This window comes from Tribolium castaneum, chromosome 6 (genome assembly GCF_031307605.1).
Source record: "Tribolium castaneum strain GA2 chromosome 6, icTriCast1.1, whole genome shotgun sequence".
Taxonomy (NCBI): domain Eukaryota; kingdom Metazoa; phylum Arthropoda; class Insecta; order Coleoptera; family Tenebrionidae; genus Tribolium; species Tribolium castaneum.
Genome location: NC_087399.1, coordinates 11,284,198 through 11,303,202, shown reverse-complemented (window position 1 = coordinate 11,303,202; position 19,005 = coordinate 11,284,198). Strand labels below are relative to the sequence as shown.

The following is a 19,005-nucleotide window of genomic DNA, read 5'->3' as shown; positions in this document are numbered from 1 at the left end:
CACAGATAACATAATTTTCCAACAAATTTGGGATTTTCGATTAATGATTTTTAGTGTCATTTTAAGAGTTTTTTTACAAACTGATTTATTTTAGAGTTTAAATGAGTTCAAAAATTGAGCAAAATAAACCAAAGTCAAGTCAATTTTTAGTTAATTTAAGGATTTTCACGGTGTTTTTTCACGAAAAAAAGTGCTAAAATATTAAATAAACATCTGAAAATAGACAAATAACATTATTTTTAACACGATTTAACAACCTTTTGGATTGTTTTGCCAAAATTACACAAAAAACATTAGTATCTAGTATCTAATTTTGATCAAGTTTGCTGATTTTTAAGTTTCTTCTGACAGAATTTAAGAAAATATGTAGTTTTTAAGTCGAAACTTTACTGAATCAAACAAAGCAGACTATAATAACGACTATAATTTGGAAGATATCATTCTTATCAATCTATTTTAGTAAAATTACGCAAAAAAGATGTTTGTAGTTTGAAAATGAGCCTAAACTCCGGGGGTTCCTCCTAAACTTAGGAGATGAAACAAGATATAAAATTACAGGAGTTTCTAATCCCAAAAAATTAGTACGACACACTAAAAATGATGGCGCAATAATGCAACAGTCTTATGGGGTTGTACCTCAAATATTTGCCAAGAGAAACTTAATTGTGTTTCAGTGTTGCAAATTACTAACAAAAATCTGTTAGTACCGGGAAAATACTGACAATTTTAGAGCAAAAAAGTAATAAGAATTACGCAAAGTGAGTTAAGTGAGCTAATATTAATCGTTTTCGAAATTTTGGCAAGTAAAAAACCAAATAATTTTTAGATATCGACATTGGGAAACCATTTCATTGTTGTCAAACATTTATTCCAAAGGAGATAACTATTTGTTTTATATAATTGAAACAGGGTATACAATCAAATCGTACTTCGTGCTCTCCACCAGAGGGCGCTTATCGCTTCGTTTTGTTGACGCTAAAAAGTGAGGTTATTGTTTTCCTCCCAATTTTTGTTTAAAACACCAAAAATGGTTGTTGAGAAACGTCGAGCCGAAGATTCATCATCTCTAGTCCCCGTAAGCAAAAAATCGAAAAATGAAGTGGCCACATCGAACAAAAACAAATCGGTCTTACAAGCGGTTAGTAACACTTAACCTCAAAAACCCTCCTCAAATCATGTATTTCAGGCCCCTGCGAGAACTTCCAATCTATTTGCCCCCATTATGTTACTGGAGGGCCACGAGGGTGAGATTTTCACAGTGGAATTCCACCCTGAGGGTCAATATGTAGCTTCATCAGGTTTCGACCGTAGAATTTGTAAGTTGTTTTTTTTGCAATGAGGTTCAGCCAAATAGGTCTTCATATCAAAATTTTGGAGGATTTACTTGAATATCTAATATAGTAATTTGAAGTACATAGAGGGTGTCTTAAAATTAACGCCCGTGCGTTGGGAATTTGATTCAGGGGGTTAACATAATTCGAAAGTTAAGAGTAAAAAATTTTCAATTGTTATTGATAAAAATGTAAATAATAAGCTTAAAGCTGTTTTTCCAATTGTTTGTGCAACATAATTCATCAGTTGATGTTAGCAGGGCTGAGCCATGCCAATTGGCCGCCTGTGTGCAGGTTCCAATAGTAGTTAAAAATTACCAAGTTAAATAAATGGAAGCAAATGTTCATTTTTAAAATATTCTGAACTAGTTTATTTATTCAAAAATAAAACTATTTGTAACAAGAATATTTTTAAATTTTGTACAGGTACATTAGCTGTTAAAAATAATTTGATAACTACAGTTCATTCTTTTTTATAATTAACTGTCAGTGTCAAAATTTTGATAAAGACCAGACTGTATCACACCAAAATCTCATGTCTAATCACTTTCGAAACTAGCTGTATTCTGTATTTGACATTTTACACACCAGATTTGACATTCGGGACAATTTTTGCAGCCAATGAAATTTGAATTCGTTAGTCTTTAGAATTTGTTAGCCTTTTAAAAAAATGTGTTGTGCGTGTTGTAACTTAAAGACCATTAAATTAAATTTGCCAGGTAAAAATTAGTACCATCTTAGTAAAAATTACTATTTATGGTAATACTAACCTGACGGCTCTTTGACAGTTGATTATAAAAAAAATCGACTATATGTATACACGAATTGTTATTGCTTTGTTTTATCAGGGGTGCATGTTTTTTATTTTTGTTTTTTAACTAATATGAAAACAACCTAAAAACAAAAAAATAAGGAAAAACAAACAATCGTTCTTATAAAATAAAGCCAAAACAGAAAAATAAAGCCCTTGTGTAAAATTATTCATAACTTTTTTACCTCTTTCATTTTTTTATTCTTTTTGTTTTTTGATTTTTTGCTCCATTTGTTTGAATTTTATTATACAGCGTGCTCAAAAACTGGCGCACCAACTCATTGGTGTGTGGTAGAGAACTGGTTACATATAAAGGTAAAAATAGTAAAAAATTCTTTGTATTAAAGTTATTGATAAATAACGGATTTTGGATAAATGATATGTGGCAACGTTGTCTAACAGTCATGATCGCAACAGAAGTTGAGCAAGAATAAAAATAAATTATTTTTGAAACGGTTTCCTAGGAAATAATTGCCAGTGTTGGCACATTTACACATTGCGATTTTTTGGATGAATTTTAATTTTTTTAAATTAAAAAAACTGCTAAAATCTGATAGTAAATTTGAAAATAATTATTCATCGTTTTGTTACGGAACGATTACTTGGTATGAAACATAAATACATAAAAAAAATAATGAAAACTAAAGAAGTTAACACAATAAGTTTGTAGCTCCAGATTTTTCAAAATATGACTTTAGGAATTTTTTAAACATTTTTCCCGTAATCTGCACTTGCTTCTCAATAATGTACCACTGAGTTGGTGCGCCAGTTTTTGAGCACCCTATATTTATCAGAAATATGAAGGAGTGTAGTACTAAAATAGTAAACAAAAAAGTTGGTGGCTATTTAAAATGTTATTTTAACATGTCTTTTCTCAATAACTGGATGTCAAAGACTAGCGTTTCTAAAAATAAAATTGATTTGTGTATTGAAAAAAATAAGCCATAACTAAGATATAAATTTTATGTGTTATATTAAGTTTACTCTGTAGAATAATTGGACAGAAAATTTTATGGTTTCATTCTAGAATTTTTTAATTTTCTAGTCCGTATAAATGACTACTATTTAGTCATTTGCTAAGTAAAATGTTGACATTGCGTGGTAAAATAATCTAAATGCTGAGTGGTAATTATTTATCTATTTTTAGCGATATTTGGCCAACCAGTTTTGCAAGTTATTTGTGCGTTAGGTATTTTACAGGGTTCAATTTTTGTATTAAAGCCCTCAACTTCGTTTCGAGCTTCAATATTAAAACTTCACGCTGTAAAATTTTACCTACTACAGGTAAATTGTAAATAACTATTACTAGAAAGGCTATCATTCCCTAAATTTATGCGTGTAAGTTAAGACTCACCCTATATACGTCTGAACTTATATTCATTTAGGGATCTTCTCCAAAAAGGTTTCTAACTTTATTCAGAAGGAACATATGAGGATGTAAATAAAGAAAATTATCAATTATAGTTTTTCGAAAAATTTTATTTTTTTATAATAAAGGCAATACCAAATTCAAAAACGTCTTCCGCATTCAATTCAACAGAAAATTTTATGATTTTATTCTGTTTTTTTAAGTTGTACAATCATTTCTTTACTTCTAATCACTCTAACTCTGTTCATTTTCATAATGAAATTAAAAGAATCCAAACTATATTTTTATTTAAAATTTTATTTATTCCATCGTCAAGGATAAATGAAATTTTATCACTTAGAGAAATAATATTGTTCACAACTATTGTTGTTTTTGTTGAGTTTTTGACGTTTATAACTGTCAATCAAAATAGCTCAGTAACTCAATCGAAATAATGGAGGATGGAATAAAATTTTGTATTGCACACGATAAAATTCACTATTATCTTCTCAAGATCTCAAAGTAAAATTAAATTTTATTGTCTTGTATATCAATTGATTAGTTTTAAAGATCTACATATTTTTCTTAGCTCTTACCTATTTTGAAGAATTTGGAAAAAACATCTTTTAAGTATTGAAAAAAAAAAGAGTCGTTTTTACATACTTTACGGCAATCTTCATCAAAAAATTTGGTTTAAAGGCCTATTTGTCTAGACTAAATATGTTGGTTTAAAACATGTGCGATTTCAGTCGTTTGGAGCGTTTACGGTGAGTGTGAAAATTTATCGGTAATGAGTGGCCACACGGGTGCTGTCATGGAGCTCCACTTCACGACAGATGGCACTAACATTTTCACAGCCAGCACTGATCACACGCTTGGCCTTTGGGATTTACCAACAAGTCAAAGAATTAAAAAATACAAAGGTCACACTACTTTTGTTAATTCGGTCCAAGGTGCGAGACGAGGCCCTCAAATGTTGGTCTCAGGCAGCGATGACACCACGATTAAATTATGGGATATTCGCAAAAAACAATCCGTCACAACTTTCAACTCAAATTATCAAGTCACTGCTGTTGAATTTAACGACACAGCTGAACAGATTTTCAGCGGAGGGATTGATAATGATATAAAAGTGTGGGATATTCGCAACCATGAAATTATTTATACACTTAAGGGGCACACGGATACGGTGACAGGGTTGGCTTTGAGCCCAGACGGTTCGTATTTATTATCAAATTCGATGGATAATAGTCTGAGGATATGGGACGTAAGGCCATATGCGCCCCAAGAAAGGTGTGTTAAGGTTTTTACGGGACATCAGCATAATTTCGAGAAGAATCTTCTGCGGTGTGCTTGGTCCAAAGATGGGTCTAAGGTTAGTTCAGGATCAGCTGATAGGTTTCTCTACATTTGGGATACCACCTCTCGGAGGATTATTTATAAGTTGCCTGGGCATAACGGTAGTGTTAACGATGTTGATTTCCATCCAAATGAGCCAATTGTGGTCTCGGGTGCAAGTGACAAGCAGATTTATTTAGGTGAGATAGATTAAAAAAATGTGAAATTTTATAATAAAAGTATTAATGAAATTATTATTTTCTTTAAAATCAGCATTACCCTCCAATTTTACTCCCAACTTTAATCAAAAAATAAAAGTGTAAGGTGGGCCCCACGTTGGGCGCCACTCAGTAATGTGGACCCCACGTTGGGCGTCACTTTATATTCTTTATCGTTACAAAAAGTATTTTGGCATATTTTATTTCTGAAGAACGGCCACATTTTCATAGTCTTTAAAATGTACTCATTATTTTTTACCGAAGTAAGTAATAGTTTAAGCAAAAAACGCTAAACATTTGTCGTCAAACATTTATATAATAGAAAATTACTCGAAATATGTTGAAATTTTCATCGAGAAACGCACTTTTTTTACACAAACCAACCGAAAAAAGTCGTATTACTTGTACCTATTTTTTTCGCGGGTTAGAAATCTTATTATTTTTATCGCAAAATAAAAAATACAGTTGACACTAATAAAAAATTATAATTATTATAATAATGCCATTTTATTCCTAATTCCAATTTGATAAGCAATACGAGTAGTAATCAAAATTATTTATAATGAATTGTTTGCCTTAATTCCTTAACGTTACACGTATTTTAATTCCATTAGTTGATTTTAAAATAGTTTCTCCTACCAGTTCCAGCTCATGTTGTGGCGTCGTTGGCAATAATTTGTATTGTCTGAGTACTTTGGAGACTGTACTTTTCATTTCCAGCATTGCAAATTTTTGGCCTTTAATCATAGCATTAGTAATTACTTTTTAATTAGTTTTTCTAAGTGATACCAATGCAGTTTCTTGGTCCAGCACTGAAGGGTATATAAGCGTAGGGCGTTTTATTATCCATATTGTGGAATCTGTCAGGATCAAACTTTTCCGGATTTGGAAAATATTTCTCGTTTCGATGTATCCCAAACGCAAAAATTAACAAAATGTCTCCTTTTGGTAATAGCTTGCCATCTAGAATAGCATCAGAAACATTATTATATCAAATTAAATGAATTAAACTACCATATTCAACATTTTCGGTGATTTCTCTGCCGTAAAATGGAACGGATGGGTATAAACGTAAAGCCTCCTTTATGACTTGCTCCAGATATTTCATATTTTGCAAATCCGTATATGAAGCAGTCACATTTTGAATGTTACCAAAAATTGCTTGCTGTTCCTCAAACGCTTTTTGCTGAAAAAATTATAATTCTTACATTTACTTTTTAACAATTGATAAGTAAGTACCTGACTTTCTAAATTGTTAGCCAAACAAAATAAAGTAAAGCTGACTGCAGAAGCTGTGGTGTCATGACCCTGAAAAATGAAACATCTTTGTCTTGTAGATAACACAAATGTTAATAACATTTATCGCTTGACCCAATATTTAATGTTTATTTATAGGAGCGCTGAACTATTAATACTAGTCATATAATTTGTGACATAAAAGTACAAGCAAAATCTTAAACCTTTGTTCCGTAAAAATGAGAGCTTTTTTTTCTTTTCATATTATTAACCAAAAAATCTCATTGGGAACACTAAAAATTACAAAAGAGTATAGGTGTCAAAGCAATATTCCGCAAATAATCAATTTTCAAATGCCGATTACGACGAAATCAAAAGATAAGTTAAAAAGTCCAATTCCAATGTAATCGGAATCAGCAATCAGCTTGTGAGAATTTATAAAAAAAACGTGATATAGTATCTGACTAAATCGTTTTTGTCTCAGTGTTTTTAGTTTTCTGGTTATGATTTTTTTTGTGCAAACTAAATATGCCTATGTAATCGGAACAGTTAACTCGAAGCGACTTTGAGTTTTGACTATTCGATGAGTAATTTATTATTTAATTTAAAACGGATTTCAATGTTTTTTCGTTTTGTTTATAATTTCCTAGAAAAACGTCAGTAATCCAATAATTAGAAAAATTAATTCTCAAAGGCCGATTACGGCGGAACTATTAAAACTAGCGCTAAAGGAGTGGCGCCGTTGAAGTCACTGTAAAAACTCTATTAAATAGCAAGGGTTTTAAGGCGATATCTTGAAAAAATTCAATTTTCCAAAACCTAACTTTTTTTATTAATCTATTATTTTGTTAATCGCGAACTGATTAACTAAACTGTTTTGACCTAGGATTTTAAGTTGTCGAACGAATCCGGGTTTTAATTATGCAAGAGGTAATAATTTAAAGCGCATTCCGATGTTTTTTGATTTTAGGTCTGTCTTATAGTTTCCGAAAAAAATGTCGAAAACCGTTTGCATTTTTGTTATATCCCGATTACGGCGAGATTATTAAAACCGGCACAAAAGGTTCAATGTCATTGAGACCGTTACATAGAAAAAAATATGGGTTAAGTTCCAAGATATCTCATAAAAAAGTTATGTCTTTTCAGCCGATTACGACGAAACTAGAATTATTTTAACTTTGGCAATCCCTTCAAAACTATTTAGCAAAATGGAAATATTTTTAACTACACGCACCAGTGCTAAATTTTTCGGGGAATTGATTGAGTTTTTACCTAGGATTTTTAGTTTTCGAATTATGATTTTTTCCAGTGAACGAATAAAAATGCCTTTGCACCCGGAACTATAACTCGTTGCGAATCCGGGGTTTGACTAATCAATAGATAATACTTGAAAGTTCATTCCGACGTTTTTTATGTACCAAAAAAAAATCGCCAAAATAGATTTGAAATTTGCAATCATACCGATTACGGCGAAATTTTTAGAGTAAGTGTAAAAGATCCGATGGCTTTCAAACCGTTACAAAAAATTCTATGAAATGGTTTAGGTTCAAAGCAATATCTCATTAAAAAGTAAATTTTCTGAAGTCGATTACGGTGAAACTGGAAGATTTTTCAGAATTATTGAGCAAAATTTAGATATAACTACCCCTACGTAAAACGTTCTGGAGAATCGATTGACATCGTAAAAACTGAAAATCGTTGTAGTTTTGAAGTTAGCAACGGAAATACGTTTCGTCTATTTTTTTTATTTTTTTTTTAATTTCCTTAAAAACTACTTGATTATTTTTGACCATTGATTTATTTCGTTGGTTTTTGCCGTTTTGTCTTTAATCTGTGCAATTTTGGTAATTTTAACTTTTCCATCGCCGATTACAGCGGAATTATTAATAGAACACAAATTTTTAACTTTGATTTTTTCGTTTTTAAGATGTTTTTAATGTTCCATTCTTCTCAATTTTGATACTCACTTCAAACATGAAAGTGTCCACTTCTTCTCTTATCTCTTCCTGTGTCAACAACCGGTTATCGATTTTCGTTTCTAATAACAAATCTAAAAATGGTTTTTTCTTTTTCGTAAAATTTTCTTCATAGCTAGAGACCTCTTTCGAACTCTCCAATTCCTTTCGCCTGGCATTGATCACATCATTGGTTTGTTTATGCAAGATTTTTAGCGATTTTTTTTCGGTCCAGTAATTTTTTGTCAACGGATACATAAAAGGGCACATCTGAAGAGGAGAAATGGATCGTTCAACCATAATCCGACACACATTTTTCACACTTTGGACGTAATCCGAGGTGCTATCTTCCTGTGCATTTATACTTATCCCCATTATACTTTCTGTATTAATGATCAAATGAACTAAAAAAACATGAATATACGTAAACAACTTACCGCAAATTATGTCAAGGGTGCACATTGTAACATACGGATAAATATCACAAGTTTCTTTATCGACTTCGTTTCGCAATTTTTCAAGAAGTGTGTTTCCGCACTTTTCGAAAACTTCGATGAATTGTTCCAAAATTTGAAAATGGAAAGCTGGGGTTAAAATGCGTCTGTGAGTTTTCCATTTCGCTCCTGGAATATTTTTCAAATGTGGGTACAAAACAATAATAATCCGGGACAAAAATACCATCACTCGTCAACAAACCGGTACCCAACCAAGGGCGAAGAAAGTTGTAATTATGCGACTTGCTACTCAATTTTGTGCTGCTTAAAACACACTCCAAAAAGTCGTAATTCGACACTAGAATATATCGGTGAAAAGGGCCGATTTGGGCCGTCACAACCTCGCCATAATCCCTTGTGTAGTTGATTAAATTTTGAAGCACGTCTTAAAATTGATAGATTAATTATTCAGTTACTTTCAAGTTTTTTACCTTTTGTAGTTTTGAAATCTAAAGCACTTCCTAAAATTGGTAAACCACGAGGACCACGAATGTTTTGGTAAAAGTCTTTGTTTTGTTTTAATTTTTTTAAATACTTTGTTATAAAGTTAATACTAACTAGGATGAAAATTAAAATTATGACAATAGTAATCATTATTTTCTCATTGATTGGTTAAATGATGCTAAAGGATCACACAACTTACGATAAGAAACCGAAGCACGAACTGCTCGATAAAAGTATTGCAGACAATATAAATATTTATGTCCCCTACACTGATTCAAAGCAAATTTTTCAAAAGCGTAATGACCCGAAAATAAATGCATGTGATAATTAGGTAGATATCTATTTAGTAGGGAAAGTAATTACTAAAAAAAACACTTTCTATTCAAAAAATAGATAAGTTAACTGATTTAAATGTCATTTCTACAAAATAGTTATTTAGTGTGTCTGTTATTTTGTTGCCAGTTCTAATCTTTTTTTTAATTGGTGCAGTCTGTAAGTTTTTTTTAACGAAACATAATACACATTTTGATTGGAATGACTTCTTATTAGATTTCCATTATTTGGGAACTCTCTCCTTTCTTCAAAAATTCCAGCCTTTCTGTAGCAATTTTTTGGGTTTTTAAACAAGGACTCGTCCGAAATCAAGTATTTGCAACTAAACTGTGCAGAATAAAACGCTTTTAGTTTTTCTACAGTGAATTTTTTTCTTTGATTGATGACTTCTGAGCCAGTATATGGATGGAACACTTGAATTTCAATAACTTTGTGTAGAAAAACGCAAAAATTAAAAAAAATCATTGTAGAAAGGGTGAAATCACTTAAATGATGATTTAATATTATACGAGTTTTGTAAGACGTTCTGTTGTGGCACGAATGGTTCTGGAGCACGACGAAGGAGAGCTCCAATAGAATGAAGGCCACAATTAAGTCTTATAAAGCGAGTGCAATATACTATTTTTCTGCTATTTTTGTTATTTGTTTTTGTTTAGTTTAACTTATAAAAATCTGTTCAAATTACTTCGTCTTCATTTTGTTAATTATTCGGGCTTTATCAATAAACGATTTGACGCAGTTGACAAATCACACACTAAATTACAGTAATGACTAATGACACCCATTTCCGCACTGCCAATACAACTCCTAAAAATTTATTTAAAGGAGCTGCACTAAAGTTCTCTTTGTGCTACCACTTTCAGTTTCACGAAAATTTACGAAAGTCTTAAAAAGTTATTGCCGGATCTCTATTTTCTTGCATTCAAGGAGCCTTGTAATTTTTTTGCTCTCCAAAAATTATGACCAGTTATAGTGACTTTTTTTGTTGGCACGACTGATTGGTTCCAGGTTGGTATTAGTGTAAATAAATGTTAACAAAATTGTTTGGGGAAACATATTTCAATTGAATTTTGTCCGTCAGTGCCTATCCTTGATTTTTTTACGATAAAAATTATTCACTTTTAAATTTTGCGATTGCATTCAAGTTTCAAACCAAAAATATAGATTTCGATGGTATATTGATCTGTAGCTCCCGCAGGGAAGCGAAAAATTGAGACAACGCACTGGAACGATGTTCTTGCACATTTATCTTCTTTTTTTATATTAAGTTGTGCAATTTTGGTCCAGTTGATCAAATGAGGATTCCTGTTATACCGACATTGACAAGTTGTCAAAATCAGCTGTTTGTGAAAGAAATGTCATTGATGATTCACTGTTCGTTATCGACAAAACTTTAAGTGTTAATAATAGAATAAATACATCAAATTAATCGATTTCGTTGTTATTTGTGGAAACTTCAGTGTAAAGTGTGAAGATGTTCCGTACTACAGGCAATTTCGACAAGCTTTTGGGTAAGTTCACCACACAACGCAAAAAACATCATTTGATTGCACAATTTTTAGACAAAGCTACAAGCAATTTGTTGATGGAACCAGATTGGCCATCGATTCTTCAACTTTGCGATTTAATACGTCAGAATGATGTACAGTGAGTTTATCCACACTATTTTTTTGTATTTTTCCCCAACTGCAAATTCTAGACCCAAACATGCCCTAAATGCCGTGAAGAAGAAATTGTTTTCTCCAAATCAACACACTGCGATGTATGCTCTTTTGGTTCTTGAAAGCATGGTGAAAAATTGCGGTAAGTCTTAAAAAAACATGTTTCGAAAATTAAGCTTTTATTTAACTTCATTTGTTGTTTGTTTGATAATTTGCGCAATTACAGGGAAAACCCTATCACCCTCAGTAACGCAAGTTTCAAAATCGGAGGATTGCTTAATCAGAACTTCTTATTTTAAGTGATTCAGAAAAAAAATGCAAAAAAATATTCCATATTTAATTTTTCCGTTTAATTTATTCGATTTAACTTACTTTTTAAGAAGCAAGATTAAGTTTCATCAAAACAATTTGGCTTTTTTAATAATTGCTCTTTTTCTGTTTAATTAGTGTCAGATATCCGCGTAAGATTTGTTTGAAAAAAGTTATATTATTGCGAAAAGTCTTAGTTGGCACAGAAAATTACAAGACGAGTTTGATTTTTCAGCATATTTCGTTTAACTCAGTGGAAAAAGTGGTTTTCAAACAAATTAATTTGACTTGTTTTGTTCGATCTGTTTTTTACGTATTATTATTATTATTATTTGTTTAATTATTTTTCTGAAGAATTGATTATAAATCTTCTGTTAATCACATGCCAGAAATCAGAGGATGGTTTAATAATCTTTATCGGCGTAAAAAGTTGCAAAAATGTGCTCTAAATTCAATTTTTCATCTTATTTTCCACGATTGATGTTCTTCAGTAAGGATCACTATGATTATTTAAAAAATGAGATCTAGTTTCTGTACCTACAAAAATCTTGCTTTTTGTACTTTCCTTTTTTCAATTGAATTATAAAAAAGTATTCCCATTTCAGAGTCAAATAAAACATAAAATAAGGTTTTCTAAATAACAAAGAATTCTGGGTTAGACTAAATCCCAGTGACAAATTTTGAGCCAAGAAAACTCACCTTTCCAAAAAGAAAAATAATTTCGAAAATTGACAGTTGTTCCTAAATGTTAGAAACGGACTATATAAATATTTTATCCACAGCCAGTCTATTATTAGGTCATAATATTGGTACTAGGAGACGTCTAATGACCAATAAAACCTATAGGTCGTATGAAAACACCGTAAGACCCGTAACGAAATTAAACTGCATTTCTCACATTTACCTTTATATTAAATGAGAAAATATTTGTATTAATATTATATTAAATGAGAAAATATGATTGGTCAGTTCAAAACGTCAAATGAAAATTTTTAAAAATAATTTGAAAATATTAATTTAGTCTCGGAATTAGTCTACATTGTCTGGTTGTGGATAAAATGTTATTTGCATACGGGTTTTACATGTGTTTTATCCTTTGCGCGGATAAAACACATTGTATATCCCATTTCAGTTCATAGGAGAATTTTGCAATAGCGCATTTGAATTTTTGGAGTGAGATGGAGCACAAATTGACAGTTTCTGGTATTTTTTTAGCTCAAAACGTGTCGCTGGGATTTAGTTCTTTTCCTTTAGAAAAACTCTCAATTTGTGCTTTATTTTTCACTCCGAAAAATTTAAATGCGCTGTTGCAATTCTACTATAAACTGAAATGAGATATAACACCCTTATAAATGCAATAAATAACTTTTATTTGTCATTGTAATTACAAATCAATAATAATGATTTACATTCACCTTTAGTACTTCTTTGAAAAGATATCGCGAGATATTTCATTAATACAAAGTGTCTCAAAATTGCCGAATTCCGAGTTCAGAGCATTGTAGACAATCACTTCAGTAGTCCAAATATAGAAAAAAACAAAGATTCGGGGCTTCCCCACAAAGATACATTGGTTTGAAGGTGCATTCTTTAAATTGCACTTTCTTTAAATGCAAGTTAAAAATTCCAGTGTTAATTGTTATTTATGCTGTAGATAATTAAGTAAAATAATAATGTAAAATTTTTTTTGAGAAATTAGCTATATTTTGGAGTAAAAAAATACAAAATTTTGTAATTTGCCGTTGTAATTGTAAGAAAAATTACAAAAATTCAAAAAATTTTTATTTACTGATCCATTTTTAAGAAAAATTACAAAAAATTTACTATCTTCTTTACTTCAAACGAAAACTAATTTAAGAAATTGCAATTTTTAATTTCTGTGAAACTGGATTTTTATTAGTGACTCTTTTTCTCGTCTGGTCTCGCTGACTTTTTTAAAGGAAATTTAATTCTCTACAACTTTCTTTTGAACATTTTTCTTGTATCTGTAACTGTATTCGCAGCGTTTTGAAAAATATGGGGCAGAGTGCAAATTAAAACTTTGAAATTTTTGTAAATATAGTTAAAGGTATAATATTTACACTATTTTTATCTCCTATTATTGAGAATTTAATGCTCTATCTGCCTGTATTGTTTTTATTCACCTTGTGCTAACCGTTATTTAATTACAACTATTTTTATAAATTTATTGCTCTGAAAACTTAGACGGTAATGGAACAATTGCACTTCTGGCGACATTAACGAAACTATCAAGGACGGAGTCGTTTTATTTGTATGTCGTTTCATATCCTTAGATATCCGTACTAATGACTCAGAATCTTTTTGATAGGTTAAATCTGGACCCTCCTGTATAAATCGAGAGATGTTGAAACAAAATGCAAATTCATTTTTATTACTTTCCCCTCGCAGATGGTTTAGAACTGTGGTTGGGTAGAAGGACCCGAATAACTTTACGGACACATTAAAATATACCGAAATTGACTCGTTTTAAAAAAAGTTACTCTGTATATCATTTAGTTTGATTTCGGCTTGACCTTTAATCTGGGCTTAGCAGAAAAAGGATTCACTTTGACACTAGGTTTTTTTTAACTGCTATTTTTTCGGATTAGGTTATCCTTTACATGACGAGCTCACCACACGTCCCTTCTGCGACACCCTCTACGACCTCGCCAAAACCACCCCTCACGAAACCGTCCGCCAAAAGCTCTTCGAACTGATCCAAGCCTGGAATTTCGCATTTCGTAAAAGCCCCAAACACGGTGCTCTCAAAGACACCATGATGATGATGAAAAACGATGGTTTCAAATTTCCGACGTTCCGCGAATCCGACGCAATGTTTAGTGCTGATTCCGCTCCCGAATGGGCCGACGGTGATGTGTGCCACCGTTGCAGGACCGCATTTAGTTTGATTCAGCGCAAACACCATTGCAGGGCTTGCGGACAAGTTTTTTGCAATCAGTGCAGTCAGAAAACCACCACTTTGCCAAAATATGGCATTGAGAAGGAGGTGAGAGTTTGCGACGCGTGCTATGATTTAGCAACGAAACCTAGTAGCGGAAAGGCTGATAAGCAGGAGAGTGAGTTGCCTCCGGAGTATGTGAATAGTTCGCTGGCTCAGCAGAGTCAAACGCCTCCGAGGAAAAGTGATGAGGAGTTGAGGGAGGAGGAGGAGTTGCAGTTGGCTTTGGCGATTAGCCAGTCAGAGGCTGAGGCCAAGGAGAAGGAGAAGTTTAAAATGGTTAACACTTATAAAGGTAAGTTATTTCAAAAACTGTCAGAAAGAATAAATTATTTTTTCAAATAATCTGATTATTATTATACAGGGTGTCTCAGCTAAGACTTTCAAGCCTGATATCGGTCTATAACTTTTTGCTATTGAAAATATTGCGATGCCGTTTTTATTATCCTATAAACTTAAAGTCCACAAACTAAAAATATTTATATTTTATACAGGATGTTGTTATACAGGGTAATCAACCAAAGTTATGTTTTTTTAATAGAACACCTTATATATTTTTGCATAATTAGATTCTATGTAAAAAAATAATGGTACTTTGTATAAAATATTATAGGCCTATCTTTTTTTTGTTTCGGAATTATTCAACTTTTTGTGCTAAAAACAACTCACATTTAAAAAAATCACTGTGAAGCCGCCAATTCAAATTTCCGACAAATTTTTGACAGAAAAACTTAGAATATCTTGTAGTTTTAGCATATAGTCAACTTTTCGTTATAACGCACAGATAATGTACAGGGTGTGCCAAAACGCAAAAAGTTGAATAACTCATTTTTTTCAAATGGAACACGCTGTATTTGCTTACACCTATCAATAGCAATTTTGATAAGCTTTCTAATGATGTGCGGTTTGTAAACAAAATTTAAAAGATTTTTCGAGATTTTCAAAAAAAATATAGGAACTCTTTTTTTTCCTCTGTTTTCCAAAATTTACTTTTTCATAACTGATAGCCCGAAAACTCATGATAAAAAAATTGTAAGTGTTTTTTCTAAGCTTTAAATTTGAAAACAGATTATTTTAAATGTAAATAAACAAAATAAATATCTTACTAAAGTCGGCGTTCTAGCAGCAGTTTCTAAGAATGACGTAAATATATTTTTTTTTAATTGTTGTTTTAAATGGAAACACTAGAGCCAGAACCACTATTTTAACATTTTTGTTTAATAAAAACCAGCTGTTGAAAAATCATGTCTCCAACTTCCCGTTGATGACAATATTGTCTTCAAATTTATGGAAAATACGTAAAATAAAATGTCAGATGTAAATTTTTATTTTACTTTACATTTAAATTAATAATTAAATAAAGCAGCAGACGGCGCGCGAATACGTCACGAGATTACACTTTTGAATTTCATATGTATTTATATGCATGTTTGTGTGACTTGGAGAAGATAATAATTACGGGACAATGAAAATTGTAATATACAAGGTTATTTCAAAGATACGGTGCCACACTTTAGGGAGGTTCTTGCATGAGAAAACGTTTGTATACCAACCCTTAGTCGAAAATATGCCGTTTCTCCCCTGGAACCAATTTGGTCCAAATACGTATTGCTATTTAAGCAAAATAATATAGCTTATAGAGTGTTTTTCAGTTAGGGGTAATTTTATTTTGGTTGTAGTACCTAGTAACCTTTGATTTCGAAAACCACCCCTAACTCAAAAACAAATCTACAATTATGTGTTTACAATTATATTAGTTTTTCCCTTTTGTCTAATATTTTTTTTCTTTTTATTAATAATTCAAAATGTAGGAGGCGCTATTTAAAATGTTAAAGGAGTGGCTAGCGACTAAGGGATGAAGCCTAAACATAAACATATGTAATGTTGGTTTTGACCTCTACCTTTGTAAGTCAAATTGAAGTATTGTTTGTTTAAATCAAATGGGCTTAAAATCAAAGACTCACAATGACTAAATCTTAAAATCCACCCCCAATCCAAAAACAAATCAACAATTTTTTACGGTCAGACAAGCTTTTTCTTTCCCAAAAATTGAGAGTGTCACTTAATAGTTATTTATGTATCAAGGGAATAAACCGCCATGTTAATCCCGCGGCTGTAGTAATGCCAGAGCGACCGCAGGGAGCGAAGGTATCTTCAGCTGAGGAATTAACGAATGTTTATTCCCAAGATGCATACAAAGCTTTCTTCCTAAGCGGCAGAAGTGATAATTCTAAAAGAAAATAATTAGCTGGTACGGTAAGATCTAGGTAGTGTTGACTGGCGGTTGCCAACGACACAGTTTGTTCATGTGAAAAAATCGTTCTGTTGTCAACTGTAAAATGGGAGAAAACACCATAAATGGAAGAAAAAGTGGTATGCCTTTGGCTATTGCTGCGAGAGCTCAAGATGTGACTTCGAATTTGCTTCCGGAGAAGTCAAAAAATGAGTATCAATATTAATAAATAAAGAAACTTCAATGTTAATAAATAAAAAAAATCCAATTCCCTAGGGAATAAAGTACCTTATTTTTGATCAAAAACGAAGGAATAAACCTTCACTTTATTCCCGCCTGGGAAGAAAATTTTAAAATAGGGGTGACTAGCGTCTAAAGAATTTGGGGATGTTTCTAAGGGTTGAATCAAAAGGGTTAAAAGTGATACCAAATGAAAGCTATTAAGGTGTTTTTGTGTGTTGAATTTCAAGTCGGTCGGATCATTCTAAAGCCCTGCTCTGCAAGGTTGAACTGGGGGATGTTTTTAAGGATTGAATTAAAGGGGTTGAAAGTAATACCAAATGAAAGCCATCATTAAGTTGTTTGTATGTGTTGAATTTTAAGTCGGTCGGACCATTTTAAAGGCCGGGTCTGCAAATTATTATTGGTTCTGCAAAATTGAAATTCTCCTCCTAGTTTTTTTTTCACTGCACTATTATCAAGCTAAACAACCCTATTAACTAAAAAAGTCATCACCACTGGGTTACAACCGTTATTGTTTATTAAAAACCATAGAAAACACGATGTAAACAACACGTTTGTAATCTTGTGACGTATCAACATGGCGGTTCTCCCAATCCTCCACAAGGTTACGGCGGAACCATGTCTCTACTAACCATGTTCCCGAATAGAAATTGATTTTCTTTTACTAACATAATTTAAGTCGCAAGCCATTTGATAGCGTTGATAATCAAATCTCTTTCAGCTCCTGTCGAACGCAGTCCATCTCCTCAACCCGAGCAAGCAAACCCCGAACTTGCACGATACTTAAATCGCTCTTATTGGGAATCTCTGAACCAAAATGAAGCAGCACCAGAAGCAAGAGCTGCTAGTCCATCAGCCCCAGCTTCGGCCACAGCCCCAGCCACCGAAATCACCAAACCAAAACACAAAGAAAACGGCGTTGTTGATAACGACATCGAAGAGTTCATCAGCACTCTCAAATCCCAAGTCGAGATTTTCATCAATCGTATGAAAAGCAACTCAAGTCGTGGCCGTTCCATCGCTAACGATACCAGCGTCCAAACAATTTTCATGAACATCACAGCAATGCATTCGAAACTTCTACGCTACATCCAACAACACGACGACAGCCGATTGCACTACGAACGCCTCCAAGACAAACTTACCCAGGTCAAGGACGCCAGAGCCGCCCTTGACGACCTGAGGGAAGAACACCGTGAGAAATTGCGACGCGAGGCGGAAGAAGCCGAACGCCAACGCCAACTGCAAATGGCGCATAAACTAGAAATTATGCGAAAGAAAAAACAGGAATATCTCCAATACCAAAGACAGTTGGCGTTGCAGCGCATCCAGGAACAAGAACGTGAAATGCAAATGAGACAAGAACACCAAAAACAGAGATATATGATGGGATATATGGGCAGTAACCAATTCCCCCCTCCACCGAACAGCGCCCCGCCTCAATCCGCCCCCACTTACCACAATTACCAATACGGTCCGATGGTACCGCCTCAAAACCCCCCTCCCCAGATGGGAATCCCCCCACCTCAAATGCCGCAACCACAACCACATTTCCAACCAATGTATGGCGTCCCACCCATCGCCAACCAACCAATGATGAATCCTATGCCAATGCAAGCTCCGCCCCCGAATCAGGGAATGCCGCCTCCGGGGTTCCAACCCCCGCAACAACAGCAGCAACAAGAGCGTAAAAGCGAAACACGGACCGCTGAGTTGATTAGTTTTGATGATTAAATTTGTATGGGGTTATTTTTTTTTCAATAAATGTATGGCTACAGCTAAATATATGGTCTTTCCACTGTTTTGTTGTTGATTAATTTCTTAAATTTTTGTTTTTCCTTCAATTCACCTTTTGAACACAGTTGCGACACCTTGTATACAAAGTGAACCAAAAATAGCGCACAAAATTCATTTCTTATTTTTCAAAAAATCCTTGAACAGGTGGATTATATCATGGTGGCATTTTTGATGTCATTCGTTTTTGAGTTGTGACGTCATTCTTTATGTGGCACATCTTTATCTTTCTGGTAGTAAAAAAATATAAAATTGAATTAAAAAAAAACAATAATTATAATAGAAAAAAAATTAACAG

At 32.8% G+C, this 19,005-nt stretch overlaps 3 protein-coding genes across 5 annotated transcripts; 2 read left to right on the top strand and 1 right to left on the bottom strand.

Moving 5' to 3' along the window:
- The first annotated feature begins 929 nt into the window (after positions 1–929).
- LOC656388 (uncharacterized protein) lies at positions 930–5,082 on the top strand. Its single transcript, XM_962924.4, has 3 exons — positions 930–1,138; positions 1,187–1,316; positions 4,240–5,082. Exons 1-3 carry the CDS (start codon positions 1,028–1,030, stop codon positions 5,040–5,042), a joined length of 1,044 nt encoding a protein of 347 aa, XP_968017.1. The 5' UTR covers positions 930–1,027; the 3' UTR covers positions 5,043–5,082.
- Positions 5,083–5,511: 429 nt separating this feature from the next.
- Positions 5,512–9,673, bottom strand: LOC656306 (cytochrome P450 4c3). Of its 3 annotated transcripts, none has more exons than XM_064357640.1 (8): positions 9,163–9,655; positions 8,916–9,116; positions 8,675–8,860; positions 8,250–8,620; positions 6,286–6,354; positions 6,058–6,232; positions 5,836–6,009; positions 5,512–5,783 (listed from the first exon to the last, which is right to left on the bottom strand). In XM_064357640.1, exons 1-8 carry the CDS (start codon positions 9,323–9,325, stop codon positions 5,623–5,625), a joined length of 1,500 nt encoding a protein of 499 aa, XP_064213710.1. In that variant the 5' UTR covers positions 9,326–9,655; the 3' UTR covers positions 5,512–5,622. The 3 variants fall into 3 exon arrangements, with proteins under 3 accessions (XP_064213710.1, XP_008199996.1, XP_064213711.1); XM_008201774.3 differs by having other exon boundaries at positions 6,061–6,232; positions 9,163–9,645; XM_064357641.1 differs by lacking the exon at positions 5,512–5,783 and having other exon boundaries at positions 5,842–6,009; positions 6,071–6,232; positions 9,163–9,673.
- A 1,156-nt stretch (positions 9,674–10,829) lies between these two features.
- Positions 10,830–18,714, top strand: Hrs (Hepatocyte growth factor regulated tyrosine kinase substrate). The gene is made up of 5 exons (XM_008201773.3): positions 10,830–11,019; positions 11,071–11,155; positions 11,208–11,311; positions 14,088–14,732; positions 17,635–18,714. Exons 1-5 carry the CDS (start codon positions 10,983–10,985, stop codon positions 18,645–18,647), a joined length of 1,884 nt encoding a protein of 627 aa, XP_008199995.1. The 5' UTR covers positions 10,830–10,982; the 3' UTR covers positions 18,648–18,714.
- The last annotated feature ends 291 nt before the right edge of the window (positions 18,715–19,005 follow it).